We start from the raw sequence: 26458 nt of genomic DNA, 5'->3' as shown, positions 1-26458 counted from the left end.
TAGGAACATAAGAACAGGAGTCGGCCATTCAGCCCCTCGTGTCTGCTCCGCCATTTGATAAGATCATGGCTGATCTGTGATCTAACTCCATATACCTGCCTTTGGCCCATATTCCTTAATACCTTTGGTTTCCAAAAAGCTATCTATCTCAGATTTAAATTTAGCAATTGAGCTAGTATCAATTGCCGTTATCTGGTCTACAGTTCCCTGGACTTGTTCTAACTCCCTTTTTAAATATAGGAATAACATTAGCTGTCCGCCAGCCCTCTGGCACTAATCCCATTACTAATGAATTTTATACATATATATGTAATAGTGCCCCTGCTATCTCTTCCCTGACTTCTTTTAATATGTGTGGATGCAATGCATCCGGACCAGGGGTTTTATCCTCTCTAAGTTTGATCAGTTTATCAATTATCTCCCTCTTTCTATCTTAAATGTCTTTATACCTTTTTCGATCTCATCTTCTAATGTCATACCCATCTTCATAGTCTCCCTGGTAAATACTGAGGCAAAGTAATTATTCAATATTTCTGCCATTTAGCTGTCATTACCTGTGAGTTTATCTCATGTGTCCCTTAGTGGCCCTATCCCTATGCTGATTTTTCTTTTATTTATGTGTCCGTAGAATACTTTACTATTTCTTTTTATATTCCTTGATGAACTACAAAATTAAATTCTCTTTGCTTTCCTAATTTTTTTTTTTGACATCCTTCCTAACCTCTTAATATTCCCTTTTGTCATCCCCTCCTTTATTATGTTGAAAGAATCGTAGGATCATAGAAAGGTTACAACACAGAAGGAGGCCATTCGGCCCATCGAGTCTATGCGGGCTCTATGCAAGAGCAATCCAGCTAGTTCCACTAGCCCGCCCCATCCCCGTAGCCTTGCAAATTTTTTCCTTTCAAGTACTTATTCAGTTCTTTTTTGAAAGGCACGATTGGATCTGCCTCCACCACACACCCCCGGAAGTGCATTCCAGATCCTAACCACTCGCTGAGTAAAAAAAAATTTCCTCATTTCACCTTTTGTTCTTTTGCCAATCACCTTAAATCTATGTCCTCTAGTTCTTGACCCTTCCGCCAATGGGAACAGTTTCTCTCTATCTATTCTGTCTAGACCCTTCATGAATTTAAATACCTCTATCAAATCACCTTTCAATCTTCTCTATTCCGAGGAGAACAGCACCAGCTTCTCCAGTATATCCACGTAACTAAAGTCCCTCATTCCTGGAATCATTCTAGTAAATCTTTTCTGCACTCTCTCTAAGGCCTTCCCAACTTTCCTAAAGTGTGGTGCCCAGAACTGGACACAATGTTCGACCACAACTGGAATAAGTGTTTTATAAAGGTTCATCATGACTTCCTTGCTTTTCTACTCTATGCCTCTATTTATAAAGCCCAGGATCCCGTATGCTTTTTTAATCGCTTTCTCAACCTGCCCTGCCACTTTCAATGATTTGTGCACACATACCCCTAGATCTCTCTGTTCCTGTACCCGTTAGAATTGTGCCCTCTAGTTTATATTGCCTCTCCTCATTCTTCCCACCAAAATGTATCACTTCACATTTTTCTGTGTTAAATTTCATCTGCCATGTGTCCACCCATTTCACCAGCCTGTCTATATCCTCTTGAAGTCTATCACTATCATTCCCACTGTTCACTACACTTCCAAGTTTTGTATCATCTGCAAATTGGAAATTGTGCCCTGTACACCCAAGTCCAGGTCATTAATATATATCAAGAAAAGCCGTGGTCCTAGTACCGACCCCTGGGGAACACCACTGGATGAATAAAGAAATAAGGGTGAAGTTGAAACTTAAAAAAAAGGCATAATCTAAGTACTCTAAGGACCAGGCAACTAGTGCAGGAGTCCTCTGAGGGCATCTCACTCACTCCCTTTTCTCAATGTCTCTATCATGCTTCACTTACATTAGAATATTACAGAACAGAAGGAGGCCATTCAGCCCATCGTGTCTGTGAGGATCTTTGAAAGAGCTATCCAATTAGTCCCACTCCCCTGCTCTTTCCACGTAGCCCTGCAATTTTTTCCTATTCGAGTATATATCCAATTACCTTTGGAAATATACTATTGAGTCTGCTTCCACCACCCTTTTGGGCAGTGCGTTCCAGATCATAATGACTCACTGTGTAAAAATATTTCCTTGGACGCTCATCTTTCTCTGATATCTTGCCCAAGTGGCCATCATTCTTGTGTGAATCTTGAGTGTTGGCAGGCTATTTGACCATGAGGGGAACCACAGCTGACCACGATCCCATCCTCCTCCAATGCACACACATATGCACTTTCAGGATGGATTGCTGAAATAACTTTCATGGGGTAAACTTGCTGAGCCACGTGTCGAAATCTATTCTGTGACAGCTTAACCCAAGATGTATGATGAGCCAAAATATATTGTTTTTTATTCAAGAGACCAGCAAATTAAAATATTAATTGTAGCATTATAACCGAAACAGCAGCTCTTCACTCAAGTGTAAAATATACCACAAATAACAAGGTGCAAAATACATCAGATTACTGAGCATATTCCAGTACTTTCTATTTGGCATGGACTTCCCAATATAATGTGTGCTGTGACATTGTGCTGCAGTGTACTTCTAGGTGAAAGTAATTGAGCAGGAAAGAAGAAATAGCTGGAAGGTACTCGCCTTCAGCTTTACCCTTCTCCATTCTTTCTACGCTCTCCATTCCTAGAGCGGTCACTTCAAACAGAGTCAATAGGCTAAAAAAAATTTCAGGAATATAAAGCTCTTTCTCATTTGCTCCCATGTCCCCAGGATAGTGCAGATGGCATTTACTGTGGTCACCATTTTATTCCAGGCCTACTACACTGCGCTCCTGAGCAGAAAGTGCTTTGAACTGCCAAACAGAGCGAACACTCCTCTCACTCACTTCCTACAATAGCACCTCTTTTGCTGCATCAATAAAGTGAGACTTGTTTCTGATATGCCCCTCCACCAGTTACCCAGACACTCAGTTTTATGCCGCACCAAGATTTTTATGCTGCTAAATGGGAACTTCACTTTAAATCAGCACTTCCCTTTAAATGGCGACTACAGCCCTTTAAATAGTTGCAACATGGAAAATACTTACAAAATGCACGTGCCCAGAGATTGGCCACTGTGCGAGCAGGAACTCACATAAATTAACTAATTGGATGCATACCTGGCAGTTTTGGCGGCAAAGGTAGTCAGGTGGATATCCCACTGTGCACCATTTCCCACTCTAAGGGTGACCTTTCTGCACTATCACTTGAACTTCAAATGTGGAACCAACCCTTTCTTGTTGAATTAGGGTTATTAAAGCATGCAATAAACAATATGGAAACCTGGTATCTGTACATTGGAAAATCTAACACATTTCCTCCACCTTTTGTTGTGCTCCCAACAATCATTGGAACCAAAACTCTGAAACATTGTTAACTTTCCCATCTACAGCCTATCCTGCACAAAGTTCTGCACATCCATTGTCCTAGGCCCTGCCCACCTCCATTGGTTTCTCATCCCAAGAAAGAATGAGAGAAAGAGTATAAGGCAAATAAGCAGAGAGATGAAAGTAACAGAAAGTGTGTGAGCACCATACACTGACAGAGAGGAAAAGGGAGAGAGTATGGAACAAAGACAGAAAGAACTAACAAATGGGCAACCACCAAATAGACAACTAAAAGATGAGTGAGACACAATTTTTGAATTTTTAACCATGACAAATGAAATATTTATATCCATTTTTAAAATTGTAAGTAATGGCTCAGCTACACTGACAGCCTAGTGAGTAAAGAGACTGTATTGTGTAGCCATGAGTCTTGCAGATCTCAGACTGAATTCCTGGTTTGTGCTGAGTTATGTGATCCAGCCAGTCAATTTATTCAACAACCCTGGGCAGATACAATTATTTCTTTCTCACACACTGGCAACTCTCCCTTTTCTTCCTTGCACACTACAGAAAACAACACATTATTCACCCTCTAAAATTAACAGCTAATCAAGTAACCCTTCACTGCCCTCTAGTTAAAGGGGTCACAAATACAGGATCTTGCAATACGTGTCACCAACTGATTGTTTGGATTGTGTGACCACATACAAAGAATTCTTCATATCAATGCCAGATATGCATCTTTTCAGGTGAGTACGTACATGTTCTGGGTTATAAGACTCCAAAACCATAGGCAGCTTTCTCCTCTGGGAAGCTGCAGCTCTGTTGTGCTCCGTGTATCACCCAGTGCCACATCCTCACTTTTAGTATCTAATTTCTCCCAGAATACAGGTGGTAACATTGAAGGGATGGGGTAGAGGAACATGGGAAAGGATCTTGCTGCAGGGACTCCTGTGCGGCCACGTCCTCATCATTCTCTTTTTCATCGTCATCATAGTCAACAGGGAAGAAATTTATTCCACGCTGCTGCTTCGCCTCCTCCCCCTCCTCCACATCATCCTCTGCCTACTGTTGCTGTGATGGATCTGCATGAAAGGGGGATCTAAATTAAGAATGATTGAAACATAACCCACATGGGATTAAGGAGATAAAGCATGTGGAAGCTTCTGGTTGTGTGCTGCTTATAGGAACATAGGAACAGGAGTAGGCCATTCAGCCCCTCGTGCCTGCTCCGCCATTTGATAAGATCATGGCTGATCTGTGATCTAACTCCATATACCTGCCTTTGGCCCATATCCCTTAATACCTTTGGTTGCCAAAAAGCTATCGATCTCAGATTTAAATTTAGCAATTGAGCTAGCATCAATTGCCGTTTGCGGAAGAGAGTTCCAAATTTCTACAACCCTTTGTGTGTAGAAATGTTTTCTAATCTCGCTCCTGAAAGGTCTGGCTCTAATTTTTAGACTGTGCCCCCTACTCCTAGAATCCCCAACCAGCGGAAATAGTTTCTCTCGATCCACCCTATCTGTTCCCCATAATATCTTATAAACTTCGATCAGATCACCCCTTAACCTTCTAAACTCCAGAGAATACAACCCCAATTTGTGTAATCTCGCCTCATAACTTAACCCTTGAAGTCCGGGTATCATTCTAGTAAACCTACGCTGCACTCCCTCCAAGGCCAATATGTCCTTCCGAAGGTGCGGTGCCCAGAACTGATCATAGTACTCCAGGTGTGGTCCAACCAGGGTTTTGTATAGCTGCAGCATAACTTCTGCCCCCTTGTACTCTAATCCTCTAGATATAAAGGCCAGCATTCCATTAGTCTTATTGATTATTTTCTGCACCTGTTCATGACACTTCAATGATCTATGTACCTGAACCCCTAAGTCCCTTTGGACATCCACTGTTTTTAACTTTTTACCATTTAGAAAGTACCCTGTTCTATCCTTTTTTGATCCAAAGTGGATGACCTCACATTTGTCTACATTGAATTCCATTTGCCACAGTTTTGCCCATTCACCTAATCTATCAATATCGCTTTGTAATTTTATGTTTTCATCTACACTGCTTACAATGCCACCAATCTTTGTGTTATCGGCAAACTTAGATACGAGACTTTCTATGCCTTCATCTAAGTCGTTAATAAATATTGTGAATAATTGAGGCCCCAAGACAGATCCCTGCGGGACTCCACTAGTCACATCCTGCCAATGTGAGTACCTACCCATTATCCCTACTCTCTGTCGCCTTTCGCTCAGCCAACTTCCTAACCAAGTCTGTACTTTTCCTTCAATTCCATGGGCTTCTACCTTAGCTAACAGTCTCTTATGTGGGACCTTATCAAATGCCTTCTGGAAGTCCATATAAATAACATCCATTGACATTCCCCTGTCCACTACTTTAGTCACCTCTTCAAAAAATTCAATCAGGTTTGTCAGGCACGATCTACCTTTTACAAATCCATGCTGGCTCTCTCTGATTAACTAAAAATTCTCGAGGTGTTCAGTCACCCTATCCTTAATTATAGACTCCAGCATTTTCCCCACAACAGATGTTAGGCTAACTGCTCTATAATTCCCTGTTTTCCCTCTCTCTCCTTTCTTAAAAAGCGGAGTGACATGTGCAATTTTCCAATCTAGAGGGACAGTTCCTGAATCTAGAGAACTTTGAAAGGTTATAGTTAGGGCATCTGCAATGTGCTCACCTACTTCCTTTAAAACCCTGGGATGGAAACCATCTGGTCCTGGGGATTTGTCACTCTTTAGTGCTATTATTTTCTTCATTACTGTAGTATTACTTATGCTAATTTTATTGAGTCCCTGTCCCCGATTCAATATTAGTTTTCTTGGGATTTCCGGCATGCTATCCTCTTTTTCTACTGTAAATACTGACACAAAGTAATTGTTCAACATGTCCGCCATTTCCCCATTGTCAATGACAATATCCCCACTTTCAGTTTTTAAGGGGCCAACACTGCTCCTGACCACTCTCTTTTTCCTAATATAACTATAAAAGTTCTTCGTATTGGTTTTGATATCCCTTGCAAGTTTCTTTTCATACTCTCTTTTTCTAGCTCTTACTATCTGTTTTGTGACCCTTTGTTGATCTTTGTATCTTTCCCATTCGCCAGGATCTGTGCCATTTTTTGCCTTTTTGTATGCCCTTTCCTAATGCCTTATACTGTCCCTTACCTCTTTAGTTGTCCATGGCTGTTTTTTTTGGCAAGTAGAGTTCTTGCCCCTCAGGGGTATAAACCGATTCTGTATCACGTTAAATGTTTCTTTAAACATTTCCCACTGATCATCAGTCGTTTTACCCATTAACAGATTTGCCCAGTTTACTGTGGACAGTCTCTGTCTCATCCCATTGAAGTCGGCCTTACCCAAGTCTAGAATCTTAGCAGCTGATTCACTTTTTTCCCTTTCAAACACGACATCGAACTCGATCATGTTATGATCGCTATTGGATAGATGTTCGCGCAGTTAAGCTGTTAACTAAATCTGGTTCATTACTCATTACTAAATCTAGTATGGCTTGCCCCCTTGTTGCCTCTAAGACATACTGCTGTCGAAAACTATCCCGGACACACTCAAGAAATTCACTACCTTTCTGACAGTTGCTAGTCTACTTTTCCCAATCTATGTGAAGGTTAAAGTCCCCCATTAAGACCACTATGCCTTTGTTACACGCTTGTCTAATCTCTGCATTCATACAATCTAGCACTTCAGAGCTGCTGCTAGGGGTCCTATACACAACTCCCACTATAGTCTTAGATCCTTTCCTATTTCTCAATTCAACCCATGGCTGCTTACCTCTCATTATATCCCCCTTCATCATTGAAGTGATTTCATCTCTAATCACTAAGGCTACTCCTCCCCCTCTTCCATTTTCCCTATCTCTCCTGCAGACCTTATAACCCGGTATATTTAGTTCCCAATCCTGAGCATCCTGCAGCCATGTCTCAGTAATAGCTATCATGTCATACCCTCCAATTTAAATTTGAAACTGTAGTTCATTTAATTTATTCCTTATACTCCGTGCATTTGTATATAGAACTCTTAGTTGGGCCACACACCCTAGCCTGACCTTCAGCTCTGATGCTGGGATAATCGCCTTACGCCTTCTAGTTTTCACTGTATCTGTCGTGCCTAAAGTACACTTTCTTTCTGCTGCTCTACACTTTTCCCTTTCACTTGTTCTTGAACAACTATTTGTATTGTAAATTTCCCCTGGGTCTTCCCCTCTCTTGCTGCTCTCAACTTTACTCCCTTCTGACTCCCTGCTCAGGTTCCCATCCCCCTGCCACTCTAGTTCAAACCTTCCCCAATAGCACTAACAAACACCCCCGTGAGGACATTGGTCCCGGTCCTGCTCGGGTGCAACCCGTCCCGCTTGTACAGGTCTCACCTTCCCCAGAATCGGTCCCAATGTCCCAGGAATCTAAATCCCTCCCTCCTACACCATCCCTGCAGCCACGCATTCATCCGGTCTATTCTCCTGTTCCTATACTCACTAGCACGTGGCACTGGCAGTAATCCTGAGATCACTACCTTTGAAGTCCTGCTTTTTAATTTATCTCCCAACTCCTTAAATTCACCTTGCAGGACCTCATCCCTTTTTTTACTTATGTCATTGGTACCGATATGGACCACGACTACTGGCTGTTCACCCTCCCCCTCCAGAATCCTAACTATAATCTTTCAAAGTTCTCTAGTTTCAGGAACTGTCCCTCTAGATTGGAAAATTGCACATATCACTCCGCTTTTTAAGAAAGGAGAGAGGGGGAAACTGGGGAATTATAGACCAGTTAGCCTAACATCTGTTGCGGGGAAAATGCTGGAGTCTATAATTAAGGATAGGGTGACTGAACACCTCGAGAATTTTCAGTTAATCGGAGAGAGCCAGCATGGATTTGTGAAAGGTAGGTCGTGCATGACAAACCTGATTGAATTTTTTGAAGAGGTGACTAAAGTAGTGGACAGGGGAATGTCAATGGATGTTATTTATATGGACTTCCAGAAGGCATTTGATAAGGTCCAACATAAGAGACTGTTAGCTAAGATAGAAGCTCATGGAATCGAGGGAAAAGTACGGACTTGGTTCGGAGGTTGGCTGAGCGAAAGGCGACAGAGAGTAGGGATAATGGGTAGGTACTCACATTGGCAGGATGTGACTAGTGGAGTCCCGCAGGGATCTGTCTTGGGGCCTCAATTATTCACAATATTTATTAACGACTTAGATGAAGGCATAGAAAGTCTCATATCTACGTTTGCTGATGACACAAACATTGGTGGCATTGTAAGCAGTGTAGATGAAAACATAAAATTACAAAGCGATATTGATAGATTAGGTGAATGGGCAAAACTGTGGCAAATGGAATTCAATGTAGGCAAATGTGAGGTCATCCACTTTGGATCAAAAAAGGATAGAACAGGGTACTTTCTAAATGGTAAAAAGTTAAAAACAGTGGATGTCCAAAGGGACTTAGGGGTTCAGGTACATAGATCATTGAAGTGTCATGAACAGGTGCAGAAAATAATCAATAAGGCTAATGGAATGCTGGTCTTTATATCTAGAGGACTAGAATACAAGGGGGCAGAAGTTATGCTGCAGCTATACAAAACCCTGGTTAGACCGCACCTGGAGTACTGTGAGCAGTTCTGGGCACCGCACCTTCGGAAGGACATATTGGCCTTGGAGGGACTGCAGCGTAGGTTTACTAGAATGATATCCGGACTTCAAGGGTTAAGTTACAAGGAGGGATTACACAAATTGGGGTTGTATTCTCTGGAGTTTCGAAGGTTAAGGGGTGATCTGATCGAAGTTTATAAGATATTAAGGGGAACAGATAGGGTGGATAGAGAGAAACTATTTCCGCTGGTTGGGGATTTTAGGAGTCGGGGGCACAGTCTAAAAATTAGAGCCAGACCTTTCAGGAGCGAGATTAGAAAACATTTCTACACACAAAGGGTTGTCGAAGTTTGGAACTCTCTTCCGCAAACGGCAATTGATGCTAGCTCAATTGCTAAATTTAAATCTGAGATAGATAGCTTTTTGGCAACCAAAGGTATTAAGGGATATGGGCCAAAGGCAGGTATATGGAGTTAGATCACAGATCAGCCATGATCTTATCAAATGGCGGAGCAGGCACGAGGGGCTGAATGGCCTACTCCTGTTCCTATGTTCCTAGAATGTCCTTCACAGGGATGTCATGGTGACTATCTCTGCACTCACTATCCTGCAACCTGCACAGTCTCACCAATTTCACCATCTCCCAACAACTCTAGGGCGTGCTGCTTGTAGGCAGTGAGCTCTTTGACGGTACAGATGCCCCCTCCAGTGCCCTGCCTTTCACAGGCATTGTATGCAAGTTTCCCCTGTAACAGGATTAAGTGCTTTAGATGAATGGTAGTATTTCAGGGATGTCTCCGAGGTGGGATCAGATAGCTGATCTCAGCTGGTATTACCCTGTTAAAGTGGAGGAAGGACTTTAAAGCTTAAGTATTCAAGCAATTCCAATTAGCGGAGTTGCAAACACATATTGCAAGATACAAAATTAGTGAACCCCTTAACCAGAGTGCAGTGTGATGGGTGATTGCTGCAGCTAATCATTTTAGAGGGAAAACAGTGTGTTGGTGCCCAAGGAAGAAAAAGGAGAGTGGCTGATCTGTTATCTTGCTTCACCTTGTCAGCTCGTTGAATATTTTGTGGCACTGATCTGCAGTCCCATCCAGAGAAACCTTAAAATCCCCACATTGTAGTATCCAATTATTTCTTAAATGATTCCAGGCCTTTGACACATTCGACCAGGCCAACCTCCTCCAACACCTTTCCTCCGTTGTCAAGCTGAATGGGACTGCCTGTGCCTGGTTCCACTCTTACCTATCCAGTTGTAGTCAGAAAATCTCCTGCAATGGATTCTCTTCCCACTCCTGCACCGTTACTGCTGGAGTCCACCAAGGATCTATCCTTGGCCCCCCCCCACCTTCTATTTCTCATCTCCATACTGCCCCTTAGCAACATCATCTGAAGGCATGATATTACATGTACACTGACGACACTCAGCTCTATCTCACCAACACCTCCCTCAACCCCTCCAGTGCCGTTGAGTTGTTAGCCTACTTGTCCGACATCCAGTCCTGGATTAGATGCAATTTTCTTCAGTTAAACATTGGTCGATCAAAGACACTGGCTTCGGCCTCTACCACATACTTCATTCCTTGCCACTGATTCCACCCCCCTCCCTGGCCACTGTCTCAGGCTGAACCAGAGTGTTTACAACCTAGGCATCCTATTTGACTCTGAGCTGAGCTTTCAAACCCATATCCTCTCCATCACAAAGAATGCCTACTTCCAGCTCTGTACCATTGCCAGCCCCGGCCCCTGTCATAGTCCATCTGTTGCTGAAACTCTCGTCAATACTTTTGTTACCTCCAGACTCAACTATTCCAATGATCTCCTGGCCGGCCTCCCATCTTCCATCTCCATAAACTTGAGCTCATCCAAAAATCTCCTGCCCATAACCTAACCCGCATCAGGTCCTGCTCACCCATCACCCTGTGTTCGCTGACATACATTGGCCCCCAGACCACCAACGCCTCAATTTTAAAATTCTCAGCCTCATGTTCAGATCCCTTCCAATCTCTGTAACCTCCTCCGGCCCCACAACCCTCCACTCTACATTTCTCTAACTCTGGCCTCTTGTGCACCCCCCACGCCCCCAGCCCCACCATTGGTGGTCATGCCTTCAGTCATCTAGGCCCTGAGCTCCTGAAACCTCCCTACCTCTCCACCTCTCACTCCTCCTTTAAGACCTATCTTTTTTTAACCAAACTTTTAGTCACTCCTCTTCTTTGACTCGGTGTCCATTTTTGCCTGATTAAGATCCTGTGAAGTGCCTTAGGATGTTTTCCTATATTAAAGGTGCCATATAAATGCAATTTGTTGTTGTTTTTGCCTCCACTGCTGTATTTTGAAGTCAATACCACACATTGATCACTCTTTGTGTGAGTAAGAATTTAATAACAGTCTGAAAATTACCTTTTATTATTTTGAACCTGTGTTCCCTTGATGTACTCCCAGTTTAATTTAAATTAATATTCTGGTTTAATTTTTTTCTATACCCTTAACAATCTTGTATACCTGTAATCGGGTGGTCAACTCTCATTGGACATTTTCCTGGAGGTTTGATCACATGACATCTGATCAAGTGATGTCTGATCACAACTCTCGCCCATAGTTTGCAAATGTTATTGCATTTACCTTATAAAGGTTGGGTCCCCTATAGTTGAGTGTCTTTGCTCGTGGTTTTGTGTCTGTAATTGTGGTGCGAGAAGTCCTGAGAAAGGAGCAGGCGAAGAAAGTGGACTTTTGCAAACCACAGGCACAAAGCTCTACTTTTCTGATGAAGAAAGAACTTGCATTTCTATTGCGCCATTCACGACCACAGGATGTCCCAAAGTACTTTACAGCCATTTAAGTATTTTTGAAGTGTAGTCAATGCAGTAACAGCAAGGTCCCACAAACAGCAATGTGAAAATGACCAAATAATCTGTTTGAATGTTGTTGGTTGAGGGATAAATATTGGTAGTGACATGGGATCCGAGAAAGCAGAGGGGGCCCCAGTTCAACGTCTCATCTGAAGAACAGCACCTCCGGAAGTGCTCCCTCTGTACTACACTGAAGTGTCAGCCTAGATTATGGGCTCAAGTCTTTGGAGTGGGACTTGAACCCACAACCTTCTGAGTCAGAGGTGAGAGTGTTGCCACAGAGCCAAGGCTAACACCTGCATTTGTTGCTAGTAAGACATTACACCGGTAAACAAATTTCACGCTTTGCTGACAGTTAGCACCAGTGATCTAACATTGGATCAGAGTCATTTGAGGGTCAAATAAATTGTTTAGATGTATTTGATCAAACTGTAGTGTTTCAACCTAGTGAAAGAAAATGGTCTGATCAGATTTCTACTGACTAATCAATAAAGCACTAACCACTTTGAAGAGCAGAATTATATACAATAGTCTTATATTTTCAAGCACTCCTCTTTACCTTGGGACTCATGCATGCACTCATCCTGGTGCTGGGGTAGGAAAGAGCAGCCTCTCTTGCTGCCTTCACGACTTTCCTCTGTTCGCGAGACTGGTGATGTCACTGCACACAGGTCAGCACGAGCCAGTAGCTCTGCTGACTTTACAGATTTTTCTCCTGGGTTACTTACAGCAGTGCCTAAGAATTCAATTCCCAATTCCGGGAGATTCACTACTTACAGCAGTGCCTAAGAATTCAATTCCCAATTCCGGGAGATTCACTACTTACAGCAGTGCCTAAGAATTCAATTCCCTGGGCGCTTGCCGCACGGATGTCCTCGTGGCGTGCCGGGGACGCGGCCGCCGCCATCCGGGCGTTGAAATCGGCGCTCGGCCCTGACTCCACTTGGGGTGTGGAGGCGGCTCAAGCGTGCGGAGCCATCCCGTCCGATCTGACCCCCGTTCGGACGGAATTCCTCATTGGCGCCAGACCCCGAAACCTCCCTCGGAGGGCTGCGCCTCACAACTTGAGCCGTCTCTCGGAAATTCCCTCCGTGCCGTTTCACTCTGCGCGGAGGGATTTCCTGTACGGGCTGCTCCTGCACACTCTCCACTTCCTCGCCCTCGTCTCTCGCCCGGACACGCCCTGGCGTACCATCCTGCCGTCCGGCGGAGACGGGGGTCCCCAGTGGGGGGCTCTCTACTCAGGGATCCTCCCGTGTTCCATCGGGGATCTGGGGTGGAGGGTGTTGCACGGAGCAGTCGCGTGCAACAGGCGTTTACGCCATTTTACGGACTCCCAAGCCGCCTGCAATTTCTGCGGCCTGGAGGAGTCCGTGTTTCATTTGTTCACGGGGTGTGGGAGACTGCAGCCCCTGTTTGATTATTTGGAGGGGCTGCTCCTCAGGTTCTGGCTGCACTTCAGTCCCACGCTCCTGATCTTTGGCCGCCCGGTGAGGAGGGGGGCGGGCAGGTCGGTGGACGTCCTCGTGGGCCTGCTCCTGGGCCTGTCTAAGGTGGCCATCCACAGGTCTAGGTTGTGTGCGGCCGGTGGGGGCGGTCGCTCGGACTGTCTGCCTCTCTTCCGCGGAATGCTCCGCGCCCGGGTGGCCCTGGAGATGGAGCACGCGGTGTCTGCCGGTACGCTTGAGGCTTTCCGCGACCGGTGGGCACCGCAGGGGCTGGAGTGCATCCTGAACGGGGAAAATTAAATTTTAATTTGATACCTGGTTTCGTTTTATTTGAAGAAAAGAAAAAAAAGAAAAAAAAAAGAAAAAAAAAAGAATTCAATTCCCAATTCCGGGAGATTCACTACTTACAACAGTGCCTAAGAATTCAATTCCCAATTCCGGGAGATTCACTACTTACAGCAGTGCCTTAGAATTCAATTCCCAATTCCCGGAGATTCACTACTTACAGCAGTGCCTAAGAATTCAATTCCCAGTTCCGGGAGATTCACTACTTACAGCAAGCAGTGCCTAAGAATTCAGTTCCCAATTCAGGGAGATTCACAGACAATCGCAGGGGGCTGGAAACCCAACTTTATAAGACCACTACTCTAGGGGTAAGGGAGGTGGCATTCAGTGCCATTGCTACCTCTCTGCACATGGCATGTGAGACGCTTTTCCAAGGGTGTTCCTCCCCCCCAAATCATCATCATGTGCACCCAGCAGACTTTCTCTCCTTTATTGTATTTCACAAGGAGTGAGTGGCCTCATTAAAAATGTGTGTTTTCCTCTTCTGCCTCCTCCCAATGCCCTGCTCCCTTCTTTGGGTGCTTCTACCTGTTCCTCCACTTGAAAATATTCTTTGAAAGTCGCACCAAATCATAGGGGACCTCCATCACAATTACCGGACAGTTTACTCAGTCTTTCAAACTGTTTAATAATTCAGTGACTATTTACAGCGCTGGGCGACCCGCATCACCGATGACATCACAATGCCTATTGGCACCGCAGTCGGCCCTGCAGCACGGTACTGACACCACGTGATTTAGGGTTAGGGTTCAGGTTATCTTAGGTTTATGGTTAGGGTTAGAAACCGCTATTGACAACGCCTTGCCAATAACATAACCCACTGTCACTAGACTCGTCCTTAATAATTATCTGCTGCTCCCCCAGCCTGTTGCTGCAATATTCAGCCACCGTAGACTTTTTAAAGTCTGGAGTTGAAACTGTGATTCACGTAGAGTGTGAGACCCCGCAGCCCGTTTTATTATTGAAAGCGGCATCTCCCATTGTTTGCTGAATTTTAGCCCCACATTTCTAATCTTTGGCCACCCGGTGCGGAGGGAAGCAGACAGGCCATAGGCCCTTCTCGTGGGTCTGCGCCCGGACCTGGATAAAACAGCGCTTCTCAGGTCCAGTGGGGAGGGCTGCATTGGCTGCCCGTCTCTCTTCCACAATCTTGTCTATGGTGTCCACCGGTACGCTCAGGGTCTTCTGGGTATAGAATGTCTAAATGATTATAAATAATAATATGATTTAGAATTATGTTTATTTTAGTTAATTAGAGGTTAGTGGTGCCTCCTAAAGAGGGGGCACTTTTGGAACTGTCTTTTTGTTGGTGACACTGGAGCAAAGCAACCCAGTGCCGCCTCTATTGCTTTATTTCAATGGGGAATTGAAATTTACATCCCCTCGGCCATTTTCATGTCACACAGGCCGAGCCCAGTGGATCTTTAAATGAACGGACCCGCGATTTACGGCCCAGTCTCCGCTGGAGAGGATCAGTGGGTGGAAATGCCAGATCAGTGGCGCAACCTCGGGCGAATTTCGGTCCAATTATGTTTAACTGAGACCTTTTACTGAAAAGCTTCAGAATGAAGTTCTGTTTTTCACCCTCTCTGCGCTCTGGCTTCCATCAAACAACTGAGTCATATCGGCGCTTGGTCTCCAGTTTCCATGGTAACCATTGCATGGAAACAAGTTCACTCCACCACCTCAGTGTCACATACTATACCGTTCGGGGTTTGGACGAGGAACACAACTGCACGGGGATGGTAATAGTGGTGACACCACTGTTTTCCGGGTGCTGCTTGGCTGGTCGCGTATCGGCAGTTTAGCGGAAGTTTCATTTTTGGGCGTTTTTCCTCTGGTTAAAATCAATGGAGAAACTACGGAGAGTTTTGAGCGGCCAAGAGGACGAGGAGCAAGGTCTGACGGCACAGGTAAAACCCCTGCTGCAGCTTTTACAGTCAGTGAGTGTCCGGCCTAGGCTGGGGCTTGTGTCATTTGGAGCTGACGACGTAGCAGCACCGCAAACCCACGTTCCCTCACCCTCCCTACATCATTGCAGAAATAAAAAGAAAAAATATTGTTGCCAATGGTGAAAATGTGAAATGAAAGGGAACATTGCTGGAAATATACAGCGGGCCATCAGCTTTTGAAAAGACACAATCGTTCTCCTTCTCTTCATGTGTTGACGAAGATGCTGTGTATTTCCAGCATTTTCTGTTTCTATTTTGTATCTTCCTAGAACAGTATAAAGGGCAAGGAGGGTGAAGAATTCCTAAAATGTGTACAGGAGAACTTCCTTAATCAGTATGTTTCTAGCCCAATGAGGAAGGAAGCAATGCTGGATCTAGTTCTAAAGAAGGGCAAGAGGCGTGTGTTTCAGTTGGAAAACATCTGGGTAATAGTGGTCATTATATAATTAGGTTTAAAGTAGTTATGGAAAGGGACAAAGAAAAGTCAAAGGTGAAAATACCTAACTGGAAGAGAGCTGATTTCAGTGATTTGAGAAGAGACCTAGCACAGGTGGACTGGAAACAAAGATTGGCCAAGAAAACAATAAATAAGCAATGGCAGGCCTTCAAGGTGGAAGTAGTTCAGGTGCAAACCAAGCATATTCTCCTAAGGAGGCAAGATAGGGCAACCAAAACTGGAGCTCCCTGGATGACAAAGGAAACTGGTTGAAATAAAACAGAAAAAAGGAGGTTTAAGACATGTCAGTGCAGAATACAATAGAAAACCAGGCAGAATACAGAGAGTGAAGGGGGAAATTGAAAAAGGATATGAGAAAAGATTAGCGGGTAACATAAAAAGGAGCCCAAAAATGTTTTATGAACATATAAAAAGTAAAAGGCTAGTTAAAGGAATGGTGGGGCCGATTAGGGACAAAGAAGGAAATCTTGTGGAGGCAGAGGACATGACTGAGGTACTGAAAGAACTTTACATCTGTCTTTACAAAAGAAGAGGATGAAGTTAACATTGCAGTAGAGGAGGTGGGAGTAGAGATATTGGATAGGATAAAGATAGATAGAAAGGAGGTGCTAAATAGGTTGGCATCTCTCAAAGTTAACAAGTTATCCGGTCCAGATGGAATGCATCCGAGGTTGCTGAGGGAAGCAAGGGGGCGAATGGCAAAATCAATTCTCACTTGGAGAAGCATAGGTTAATAAGGGACAGCCAGCATGGATTTGTTAAAAGCAAATCATGTCTGACTAACCCGATTGAGTTCTTTGATGAAGTATCAGAGAGAGCTGATGAAGGTAGTGCAGTAGATGGATATGTGGACTTTCAAAAGGCATTTGATAAAGTACCACATAACAGACTTATTCGGAAAACAGAAGCACATGGGATTAAAGGGATGGTGAAACTTGGGTATGTAATTAGCTAAAGGATAGGAGGCAGAGAGTAGTGGTGAACGGATGTTTTTCTGACCGGAGAGAAGTATGCGACGGGGTCCCCCAGGGTTTGGTATTAGGGCCATTGCTTTTCTTATATATAAATGACCTGGACTTGGGTATAGGGAGTACAATTTGAAAGTTTGTGGATGATACAAAACTTGGCAATGTAGTAGATAGTGAGGAGGATAGTAGCAGACTTCAGAAGGACATAGACAGACTGGTGAAATGGGCAGATGCAATTTAATGCAGATAAGTGTGAAGTAATGCACTTTGGGAGGAACAATATGGAGAGGTAGTATAATCTAGTGGTACTATTTTGAGGGGGGTGAAAGAGCAGAGGTACCTGGGGATACATATGCACAAAGCTTTGAAGGAAGCTTTAGAATGATATCAAGGCCTTGGAGAGGGTACAGAGGAGGTTTACCAGGATGATACTCGGGATAAGGGACTTCAGTTACGTGGAGAGATTGGAGAAGCTGGGATTGTTCTCAGAGGAGAGAAGATTAAGGGGAGACCTAATAGACGTATTCAAAATTATGAGGAGTTTTAATAGAGCAAGTAGGGAGAAACTGTTTCCTCTGGCAAGTCAGTCGGTAACCAGAGGTCATAGATTTAAAATAATTGGCAATAGAACTGGAGGGGAAATGAGAAGAGAGATTTCAACACAGTGTGTTCCAGATCTTAACAACCGTCTATCTGAAAGGGTGGCGGAATCAGATTCCATAGGAACTTTCAAAGGGCAATTGGACTTGAAGAGGACTAAATTGCAGGGTTATGAGGAAAGAGCTGGGGTGTGGGACTATAAGCGACCATAAGAGATAGAAGCAGGAGTAGGCCATTCAGCTCCTCGAGCCTGCTCCGCCATTTAATGAGATCATGGCTGATCTGATTTTTACCTTAACTCCACTTTCCCGCCCTTTCCCCATATCCTTTGACTCCCTTGCTGATCAAAAATTTGTCTAACTCGGCCTTTAATGTATTCAATGACTCAGCCTCCACAGCTTTTTGGGGTAAGGAATTTGAAAGATTCACGACCCTCTGGGAGAAGACATTCCTCCTCATTTCCGTCTTAAACGGGCGACCCCTTATTCTGAGATTATGCCCCCTAGTTTTAGATTCCCCCTTGAGGGATAACATCTCTCAGCATCTACCCTATCGAGTCCCCTCAGAATCTTCTATGTTTCAATAAGATCTCCTCTCATTCTTCTAAACTCCAATGAGCATAGACCCAACCTGTTCAATCTTTCCTCATAAGACAACTCGTCCATACCTGGAATCAACCTAGTGAACCTTCTCTGAACTGCCTCCAATGCAAGTATGTCCTTCCTTAAATAAGGGCACCAGAACTGTATGCAGACTAAATTGGACAGCTCTTTCAAAGAGCCAGCACAGGCACGATGGGCCATATGGCGGCCTCCTGTGCTGTAAGATTCTATGATTCTATCTGTCTGCAGAAGGTGGGTGTTTTTTTTTGTAGTTTTATCAATCCTTAGCAAACCTGAAAGTGGTGTACTCTTGGGTTTTACTAAATACTTCGGAAAAGTCGAGTCCACCAGAGAGCAAATAGGTGATTGGTGGAAGGATTGGGTGCAGCGGGTCTAATGTGATTTTTTTTTTCTCTGTTTCACGCTTTCAGCTCACAACCCAAAGTGAACTGGCCATGGTGACTGAGACTCAAGCTGGAATAAAGCATTTGTGTGCATTGAATGATGTATATAGTTTTCTTTTACAGTAGCCTTATGAAATCAATTCCCCTTCTCCCCCCGCCCCCCCAACACACACACTTTTATACCCTGTATAGCTTGCTAACAGGCTACATATCTTCTGTGGCTGAGGAAGCGAGAAACCTGCTTCAAAATTTCTGTCAACGCTGCTATTCAATTGGTTGCAAGGAAGCACATACTATCATCCTGCTGATGACTCTATATCCAAATTTACCCTTCGTGCTTCCTCGCAGTGTGAGAATCAAATCCATTTAATGGTGCTGCACTCCTAGCTTGCAATGAATGAAAATTACATAAGCTCTAGAATTTTTGCAGATTGTCTTTTCACCCTCTGTCTTATCCCTTCCATATATTATTTTGTATGCATTTTCTTAAATGTAAGTGCAACCCTCCTTTTTAGCTTTATTAGACTGTTTTGAGACTGAGGGTTTCAAATGTTAGGAACTGTAATGCAGCTCTTTCTACTGTTAACTTCCTTTTGTGGATCTGTTTTAATATAGCAGAAGTTAGTTTAAATTGTAATTGCCATTCTTTAATATTTGCTGGCTTGGGTGATGTAGTTGAAGTTCTTATTGTAATATTTGACAAGATATGCAACATTGCTCATTATTGCATTATGATGTCAAAATTAACCAGGTTATGGTTTATTGAATTGTGTACTATTTAGTATACCCTATGTATATGAGTGTGCTTTATTTATGGTTGCGGTTAGAATGACAGTGAAAACAGTAATGTTATTTAAATTGTTAAGATCATCTGTTGAGGTTGGCTTTCGGAAGATAGGAATAGGAGTAGGTCATTAAGCCCCTCAAGCCTGTTCCGCCATTCTGTTAGATCATGGCTGATCTGTATCTCAACTCCATTTACGTACCTTTACTCCATTTACACACCTTTGCTCCATATCCCTTGATACCCTTACCTAACAAAAATCTATTGATTTAGGATGTGTATTTGTTCCAGTAGTTTCACTTTGTCTCAATCTAGTTTGGTAAAATGAGATGCAATGGTAGTCTGTGAAAAAATAATTTAGGGGGATTGATCAGAAAAAGTTGATAATGTAGGATGGTTTGATCAAGTAGAAAATTGAGTAGTAAAGAAATTAAAAAGTGAATAATAAGCCTAGAGAACCACATCAAGGAAATGGGTTGAATCTGACTAGTTAAGCACTGTTTGTTTTTGTATTTTGTATTCAGTTTGTCAAAGCCTCTTCCATCAATCTATCTAATAATACTCTTGGAATTTGTACAAGAAGTGACATTTTTCTGTACGGACATGTTTACTGAGGTGTGTGTACACGTAAAACTCCTCATATATATAGATTTAAGTGCATATGATATGCAGAATAAGATGTGAAATAGACTGAGTAACTCCTTGGCGAGAGTTCCTTTTGATTGAGGCTTCATCTGATGAGTGAGATGGAGATTCAATCAAGTCCACTGACCAAGTGTTCTAAAGGGTGGTCAGATCAGAAGATAATTACAGATGAAGCCGGCTATTCGGCCCATCTTGCTTCATCCGTGCACAGAGATCCTGATACCCCCACACCGTAGCATCCAATTGTTTCTTAAATGATTCCAGGGTTTTTGCCTCCACTTTTCATACATTACAACAGTGACCACACTTCAAAAGTACTTCATTGGCTGTAAAGTGCTTTGGGATGTCCTGAGGTCATGAAAGGCGCTATATAAATGAGTTTTTCTTCTTTCTTTACTACAATTAGGAAAGCAAAGAGGATCGATGAAATTAAATTGTTATGGGATATAAAAAGAAATAGTAAAGTATTCCACAGACACATAAATAACAAAATAAATATTTACCTGAGGAAGAGGAAGCCTCCGAAAGCATGTAGATTTCAAATAAAAATCGTTGGACTATAACTTGGTGTTGTAAAATTGTTTACAAAAATAAATATCAGCATAGGGCCACTAAGGGATGCACAAGATAAACTCACAGGTAATGACCGTGAAATGGCAGAAATATTGAATAGTTACTTTGCCTCAGTATTTAGCAGGGAGATTAACAAGGTGGACCTCACAATGGATGAAGAAATCAACAAAGATATAAAGACATTTAAGATAGAAAGAGGGGAGATAATTGATAAACTAATCAAATTGAGAGATTGCATGCGTGCACATTAAAAGAAGTTGGGGAAGAGATAGCAGAGGCACTTTTACATATATATAAAAATTCATCAGAAAAGGAAATAGTGGCAGAGGATTGATGGACAGCTAATCTTATTTCTATGTTTAAAAGGGGAGCTAGAACAAGTCCAAGGAACTAAAGATCAGTTAGCTTAACGTTGATAGTAGGACAGATAAAGGAATCTTTACTTAAAGATGTAATTGATAAACATCTAGATACCGAAAATATAATAGTGTAGTCAGCACGGATTTCAAAAGGGAAGGTCATGCTTGACCAACCTTATTGAATTCTTTGAAAAAGTAACAGAATAGATAAGGGTAATGCAGTAGATGTAATGTATTTGGATTTTCAAATGGCCTTCAATAAGGTACCACATAGTAGACTCATGACTAAGGTCAGAGCATGTGGAGTCAGGGGACAAGCAGCAAGTTGGCTACAGAACAGAAAACAGAGAGGGGTTTAGGGTAGCTACTCAGACTGGCAAAAGGTGGGAAGTGCTGATCCACAAGAATCGGTGCTTGGACCACTGTTGTTCACAGTTTACATCAACAATTTGGATTCGGGAATCTGAAGTACAATTTCAAAATTTGCGGATGACACCAAATTTTGGGTACAGTTAATACAAAGGAAAACTGTGACAAAATACAAGAAGATATTAATAAAGTTGTAGAATGGGCATGTAATTGGCAAATGAATTTCAATATAGATAAGTGTGAGGTGGTGCATTTTGGCTGGAAGAATAAGGAGGCTGCATACTGCTTGGATAATAAGAGTCTAAATGGGGTAGAGGAGCAAAGGGGTCTAGGGGTACAGATACACAAATCACTAAAAGTAGCAACACAGGTTAATAAGGTCATTTAAAAAAAAAACAAGCATTGGAGTTCATTTCTAGAGGTATAAAATTGAAAAGCAGAGAAGTCATGTTAAACTTGTATCGCACGTTGGTTAGACCACACTTAGAGTACTGTGAACAGCTCCGGTCTCCAGGTGCTGAAGAAGGTGCAAAAAAGATTCACAAGAACTGAAAGGTATACTTCTCAGGAAAGGCTGAGCAGGCTGGGGCTCTTTTCTCTAGAAAAGGGAAGACTGTGGGGTGACCTGATGGAGGTCTTTAAGATAATGAAAGGGTTCGATAGGGTAAATGTAGAGAAGATGTTTCCACATGTGGGGCAGACCAAAACTAGAGGCCATAAATATAAGATAGTCACTAATAAATCCAGTATGGAATTCAGGAGTAACTTCTTTACCCAAAGTGTGGTAAGAATGTGGAACTCGCTACCAAATGGAGTAGTTGAGGCGAATAGCAGAGATGCATTTAAGGGGAAGTTAGATAAGCGCATGAGGAAGAAAGGAATAGAAGGATATGCTGATAGGGTTAGATAAAGTGGGGTGGGAGGAGGCTCGTGTGGAGCATAAACACCAGCATAGACCAGTTGGGCCGAATGGCCCGTTTCTGTGCTGTGGACTCTGTGTAACTATTTTATTCCATGCATTGATCACTCTTTGTGTGAGTAAGAATTTACTGATAACACTCTTACTTTTTACGAGTTTGAACCTGTGTCCCTTTGTTATACTACCACAGTTTAATTAAAATTAATATTTTGGGTTATATTACTTCTATATCCTTAACAATCTAGAAACTTCATAAGATCACCTCTGATACCTTTTTGTGCTGAAAAGCCCAAGTTTCTCCAGTTTTTCTTCATAACGCCAGCCCCTGACAGTAGAGAACAGCCTTGTGGCTCTTTTCTGCACTGCCTCAAGCCCTTGAATGTCTCTCTTGTTTCTTGGCAACCAGAACTGGATGCAGCATTCAAGGTGGGATCTAATATGACCACTACAAAGTTTGATCACTACTTCCTCCAACATATTCTGTTCATTCTATTGGCTTTGCTTATATCTACTTTGCATATGTTGGACTGCAACATTAATAAATTGGCAATTTTGGGGGAAAGCATCATAGTGAATCAATAAATAAATGGCTAAATGCACTTGACTGAAAAGAAAATACACAGCATTATTGCAGTAATGTGCACTCACATGCAAGTACTAACTCAGAATTAAAAGCCACCCCTTGACTATGCAAGTTTGAGGCGGGTATTACGCATGGCGAGTCAATTACAGGATCCCTGCATAGATTCAACCTTAACTAAGACTCCTAAGTCTCTGTTAGCTTCACCCATAGCTATTTCAACACCATTCATGGAGTAAGCATGTTGCCTATTTTTTTTTCCCTATGTGCAGGACTTTACACTTGTCTGCATTAAATTTTATCTGCTATTGTTTTGCCCACTTACACATATTGCCCAACTCATTCTGTAATTTCTGAGCTTCCTCTTCCGACTCCACTTTAATTTAGTATCATCTGCAAATTTAACCACTTTGCATTGAGTTTTTGAATCCAGCACATTTATGAAAATTAAAAAGTTAGTTGTACCTTTTAACGACAGCTGTTACATGAATTTATTTTAATGAATACTAGAAACATGTAAATACTTAAGTTTGTCTTTTACACAGTAATTTCATACCAAATATCCAAACTGTTGTTCATAGAATTGACCTACAGTCTTCTGTAATGTGTTGGTGTATATTTGTGCTATGTATTGTTGGCACAGTAGGAGTATCATACTTTCATTGATTTTTTTTTAGAAAAAACAAACAAAATTTTCATGTGCCAACTTGATTGCAGTAGAACGTATTTCATAAAACTTCACCAGATCGCTTAATATGGTCATCTTCAAAATTTACTATTTTTGTGGACAACCCAGGGATCCTGTAATTGACGCACCATGCAAGCTTGCGTATTACCTGGCTCAGACATATTGCATAGTCAAGAGGTGGTTTGTAATTCTGAGTTAGTACTTGCATGTGAGTGCACATTACTGCAATAATGCTGTGTATTTTCTTTTCAGTCAAGTGAAGTTAGCCATTTATTTCTTGATTCACCATGATGCTTTTCCCCAAAATTGCCAATTTATTAATGTTGCAGTCTGTAAGATCAAATAAGTGGTCCCTGAGGGTGATAACATCAGAAAAAGAGAAGATCATTCGGCTTATTAAGCTCTGTCATTTAAGTCCTTGTGCAGGGCAAACCAAGACCATTTTTATCTCCCTCATTGCCATCAGAGTGTTTTCTATTACATGCATATAGTTGGCATTGCTTAGTCAGATTTGTGCAGTAAACTACCAAACACAGGCTGTCACTTCAGTACCGAGCCATAAATCAATCTTATTCATACATCAGGTCTCTAACCTGTTTGAGTAAGTATGTTTCTTAACTTTTTTAAAAAAAAGGAGGTAGCTGATTCTATATACTGAGTAAGAGACATAAGTATGTTAAAATCAGGCTATCTCAATGGGCGGTTTGGATTTGCATATTCTATGAAATATTCACAATCAAAATTTAAATTGTCAGGCTTTAAATTTAAAGTAGAGGTTCTCCATTGCTGGGTTATGTTCAAAAGTACAGCCCTACGTCCCAACATGCAATCTCCCCTCCTCCAGCACCATCTTTCTCATTTCTCATTCCCTCCCCTCCACTATTGGCAGATGCTCCTTCAGCCACTATACCCTCGCCCCTGCTCTCCCCACCTCAGAACTCCCCTCTCAGCCACTTCACCTTGTCACCTCCTTCTTTGTCTTCAAAAGACCCTTCTCTTGGAGAGATGCACAAAAAGGTTAAATCACACATGCATGTGCCGTGCGTATGAGTATTGAGATCACATGCCCAACAACAGTGTCTATTGCTCATTTTTTCTTTAAAGAAAGAACTTGCATTTATATAGCGCCTTTTACAACCTCAGGACATCCCAAACCGCTTTACAGCCAATGAAGTATTTTTGAAGTGTAGTCACTGCTTTTTAGTGTAGGAAACGTGGCAGTCAATTTGCACACAGCAAAATCCCACAAACAGCAAGGAAATAAATGACTGGATTATCTGATTTGGGTGTTGGTTGAGGGCTAAATGTTGGCCAGGACACCGAGAGAACTCCCCTGCTCTTATTCGAAAAGTGCTGTGGGATCTTTTACATCCACCAAAAATGCAGTTATCTATCTGGATTCCCAATTAGCCATATCTAGCTAATGTATTGGACAGCACCACTCTAACAGGACCAGCTGTAATCTTGGTTATCTACTGCTTCAAGTAGTAGAGTAACTATATCTGAAGGTGGTACTATGCCAGTAACACAGCCATGTACATGTATTTTTCTTTGTTAGAGCATATTTGGCTGCTACAAGGGGATATCTGGCCAAAAATGAGGTAATTAATGTGAAAAGTTGGGGAGTGTTTATTGTTTTGAAGCTGGACACACTGCCTTTTCATACTTCCCAATGAGTAAAACTGAGGAAATGCTTTGACGGTAGTCAGATCTGATATACTAGATTTGCATAAATGTGTGAACTTGTGCTGTTGAACAGTAGCACCATTGTTTTTTTCCCACAAATGCTATTTTTTTTAACTCGTTACCACAGGTCTTATGATGACAGTATGAGTCAATGCACTGAGGCTTGTTCAGCCTAACAGAAAAATAGAAGTTTCTCTGGCACCGTGCATAAATGCACCATATGATGTGATGCTCACGTACAAGGACCAAGAAGGTCCCAGGTTCCATTTCCGGTTTGTGCTGAGTTAGCTGATCTTGGCTGGGGTGGTCGTAGCATTGGAATACTACTGTTGGCATCAGTTCCCAAGTTAGAGATAGTTAAAATCAGTCAGAGTTTACATTCTTGATCACTGTCCAGTGACCCAATACTGGAAAGAGTATAAATGGGGACGCCAGGTGAGGACAGAGTTGGGTTCCACCGTGATGCCCACTTCTCTCTTACCCCCCCCCCCCCCCCCCATTGCCATGATCAGATATCTTTCCAACACCCACTGCCTATAGTAATAAACAAAAATGGCACTGTCAGTAAGGTATGGAAGGCTGCCAACACTAGTGGAGCTGAGAAATGTACAGGATCAGAAAAGTCCATTTTGGTCCATCTGGCTACTATCTAGGAAATATATCCCACGATATCTTTTGCATTCAATTATCAAATTTTTAACCAGGAACTTAACCAACTCTGACTTGAATTTGCTGGTACAAAAAGTCCATTTTAGTCCATTGCATATATTCACCACCCTCTATGTCAAGTCATTAAATTTAAACTGTCCCTCTTTTAAGTTTAAATCTATGCACTTGTTGTATCCCAGCATATGTCAGGGCCTTCAGGATAGGAAGGGAGAAGAATACTATCAGAAAAGGGTCAGAAAATCACAAATCCAAGGAAAATTACCAATTAATGCATTTGATATATTTCAAAATATATATCCAGTATTCAGATTCATAAATACTTAATGGTCAAAATGTCACATTTGTATTAAATTTATTTCTGAGAACAATCCATTGCTGTTTTTGATACAATTTAATTTGTGTTTTTAAATTATTGATGATCACAGAGCCATTCCTAAAAATACATTTTTTAAATGAACCATTAAAAATTGGATTTATCATGCCATTGCTACTGATTTTCATCTTATCTCATTTTCATCTTATTCT

General features: G+C 42.3%; 1 protein-coding gene across 2 annotated transcripts in view; it reads left to right on the top strand.

Annotated features, from left to right (window-relative positions):
* Positions 1-15406: 15406 nt before the first annotated feature.
* sft2d1 (SFT2 domain containing 1) overlaps positions 15407-26458 on the top strand; it is a 103202-nt gene continuing 92150 nt past the window's right edge. The window contains exon 1 of one of the 2 annotated variants that reach the window (XM_067989091.1): positions 15407-15591. In XM_067989091.1, the coding sequence (XP_067845192.1) occupies positions 15529-15591 (63 nt within the window). In that variant the 5' untranslated portion in view covers positions 15407-15528. The remainder of the gene's footprint in view (positions 15592-26458) is intronic. The other variant, XM_067989090.1, reaches the window with a different exon arrangement.

The sequence above is a fragment of the Heptranchias perlo genome, chromosome 8 (assembly GCF_035084215.1).
Source record: "Heptranchias perlo isolate sHepPer1 chromosome 8, sHepPer1.hap1, whole genome shotgun sequence".
NCBI lineage: Eukaryota > Metazoa > Chordata > Chondrichthyes > Hexanchiformes > Hexanchidae > Heptranchias > Heptranchias perlo.
The sequence above is the reverse complement of the archived record's forward strand: the minus strand, read 5'-3'. Positions and strand labels throughout refer to the sequence as shown.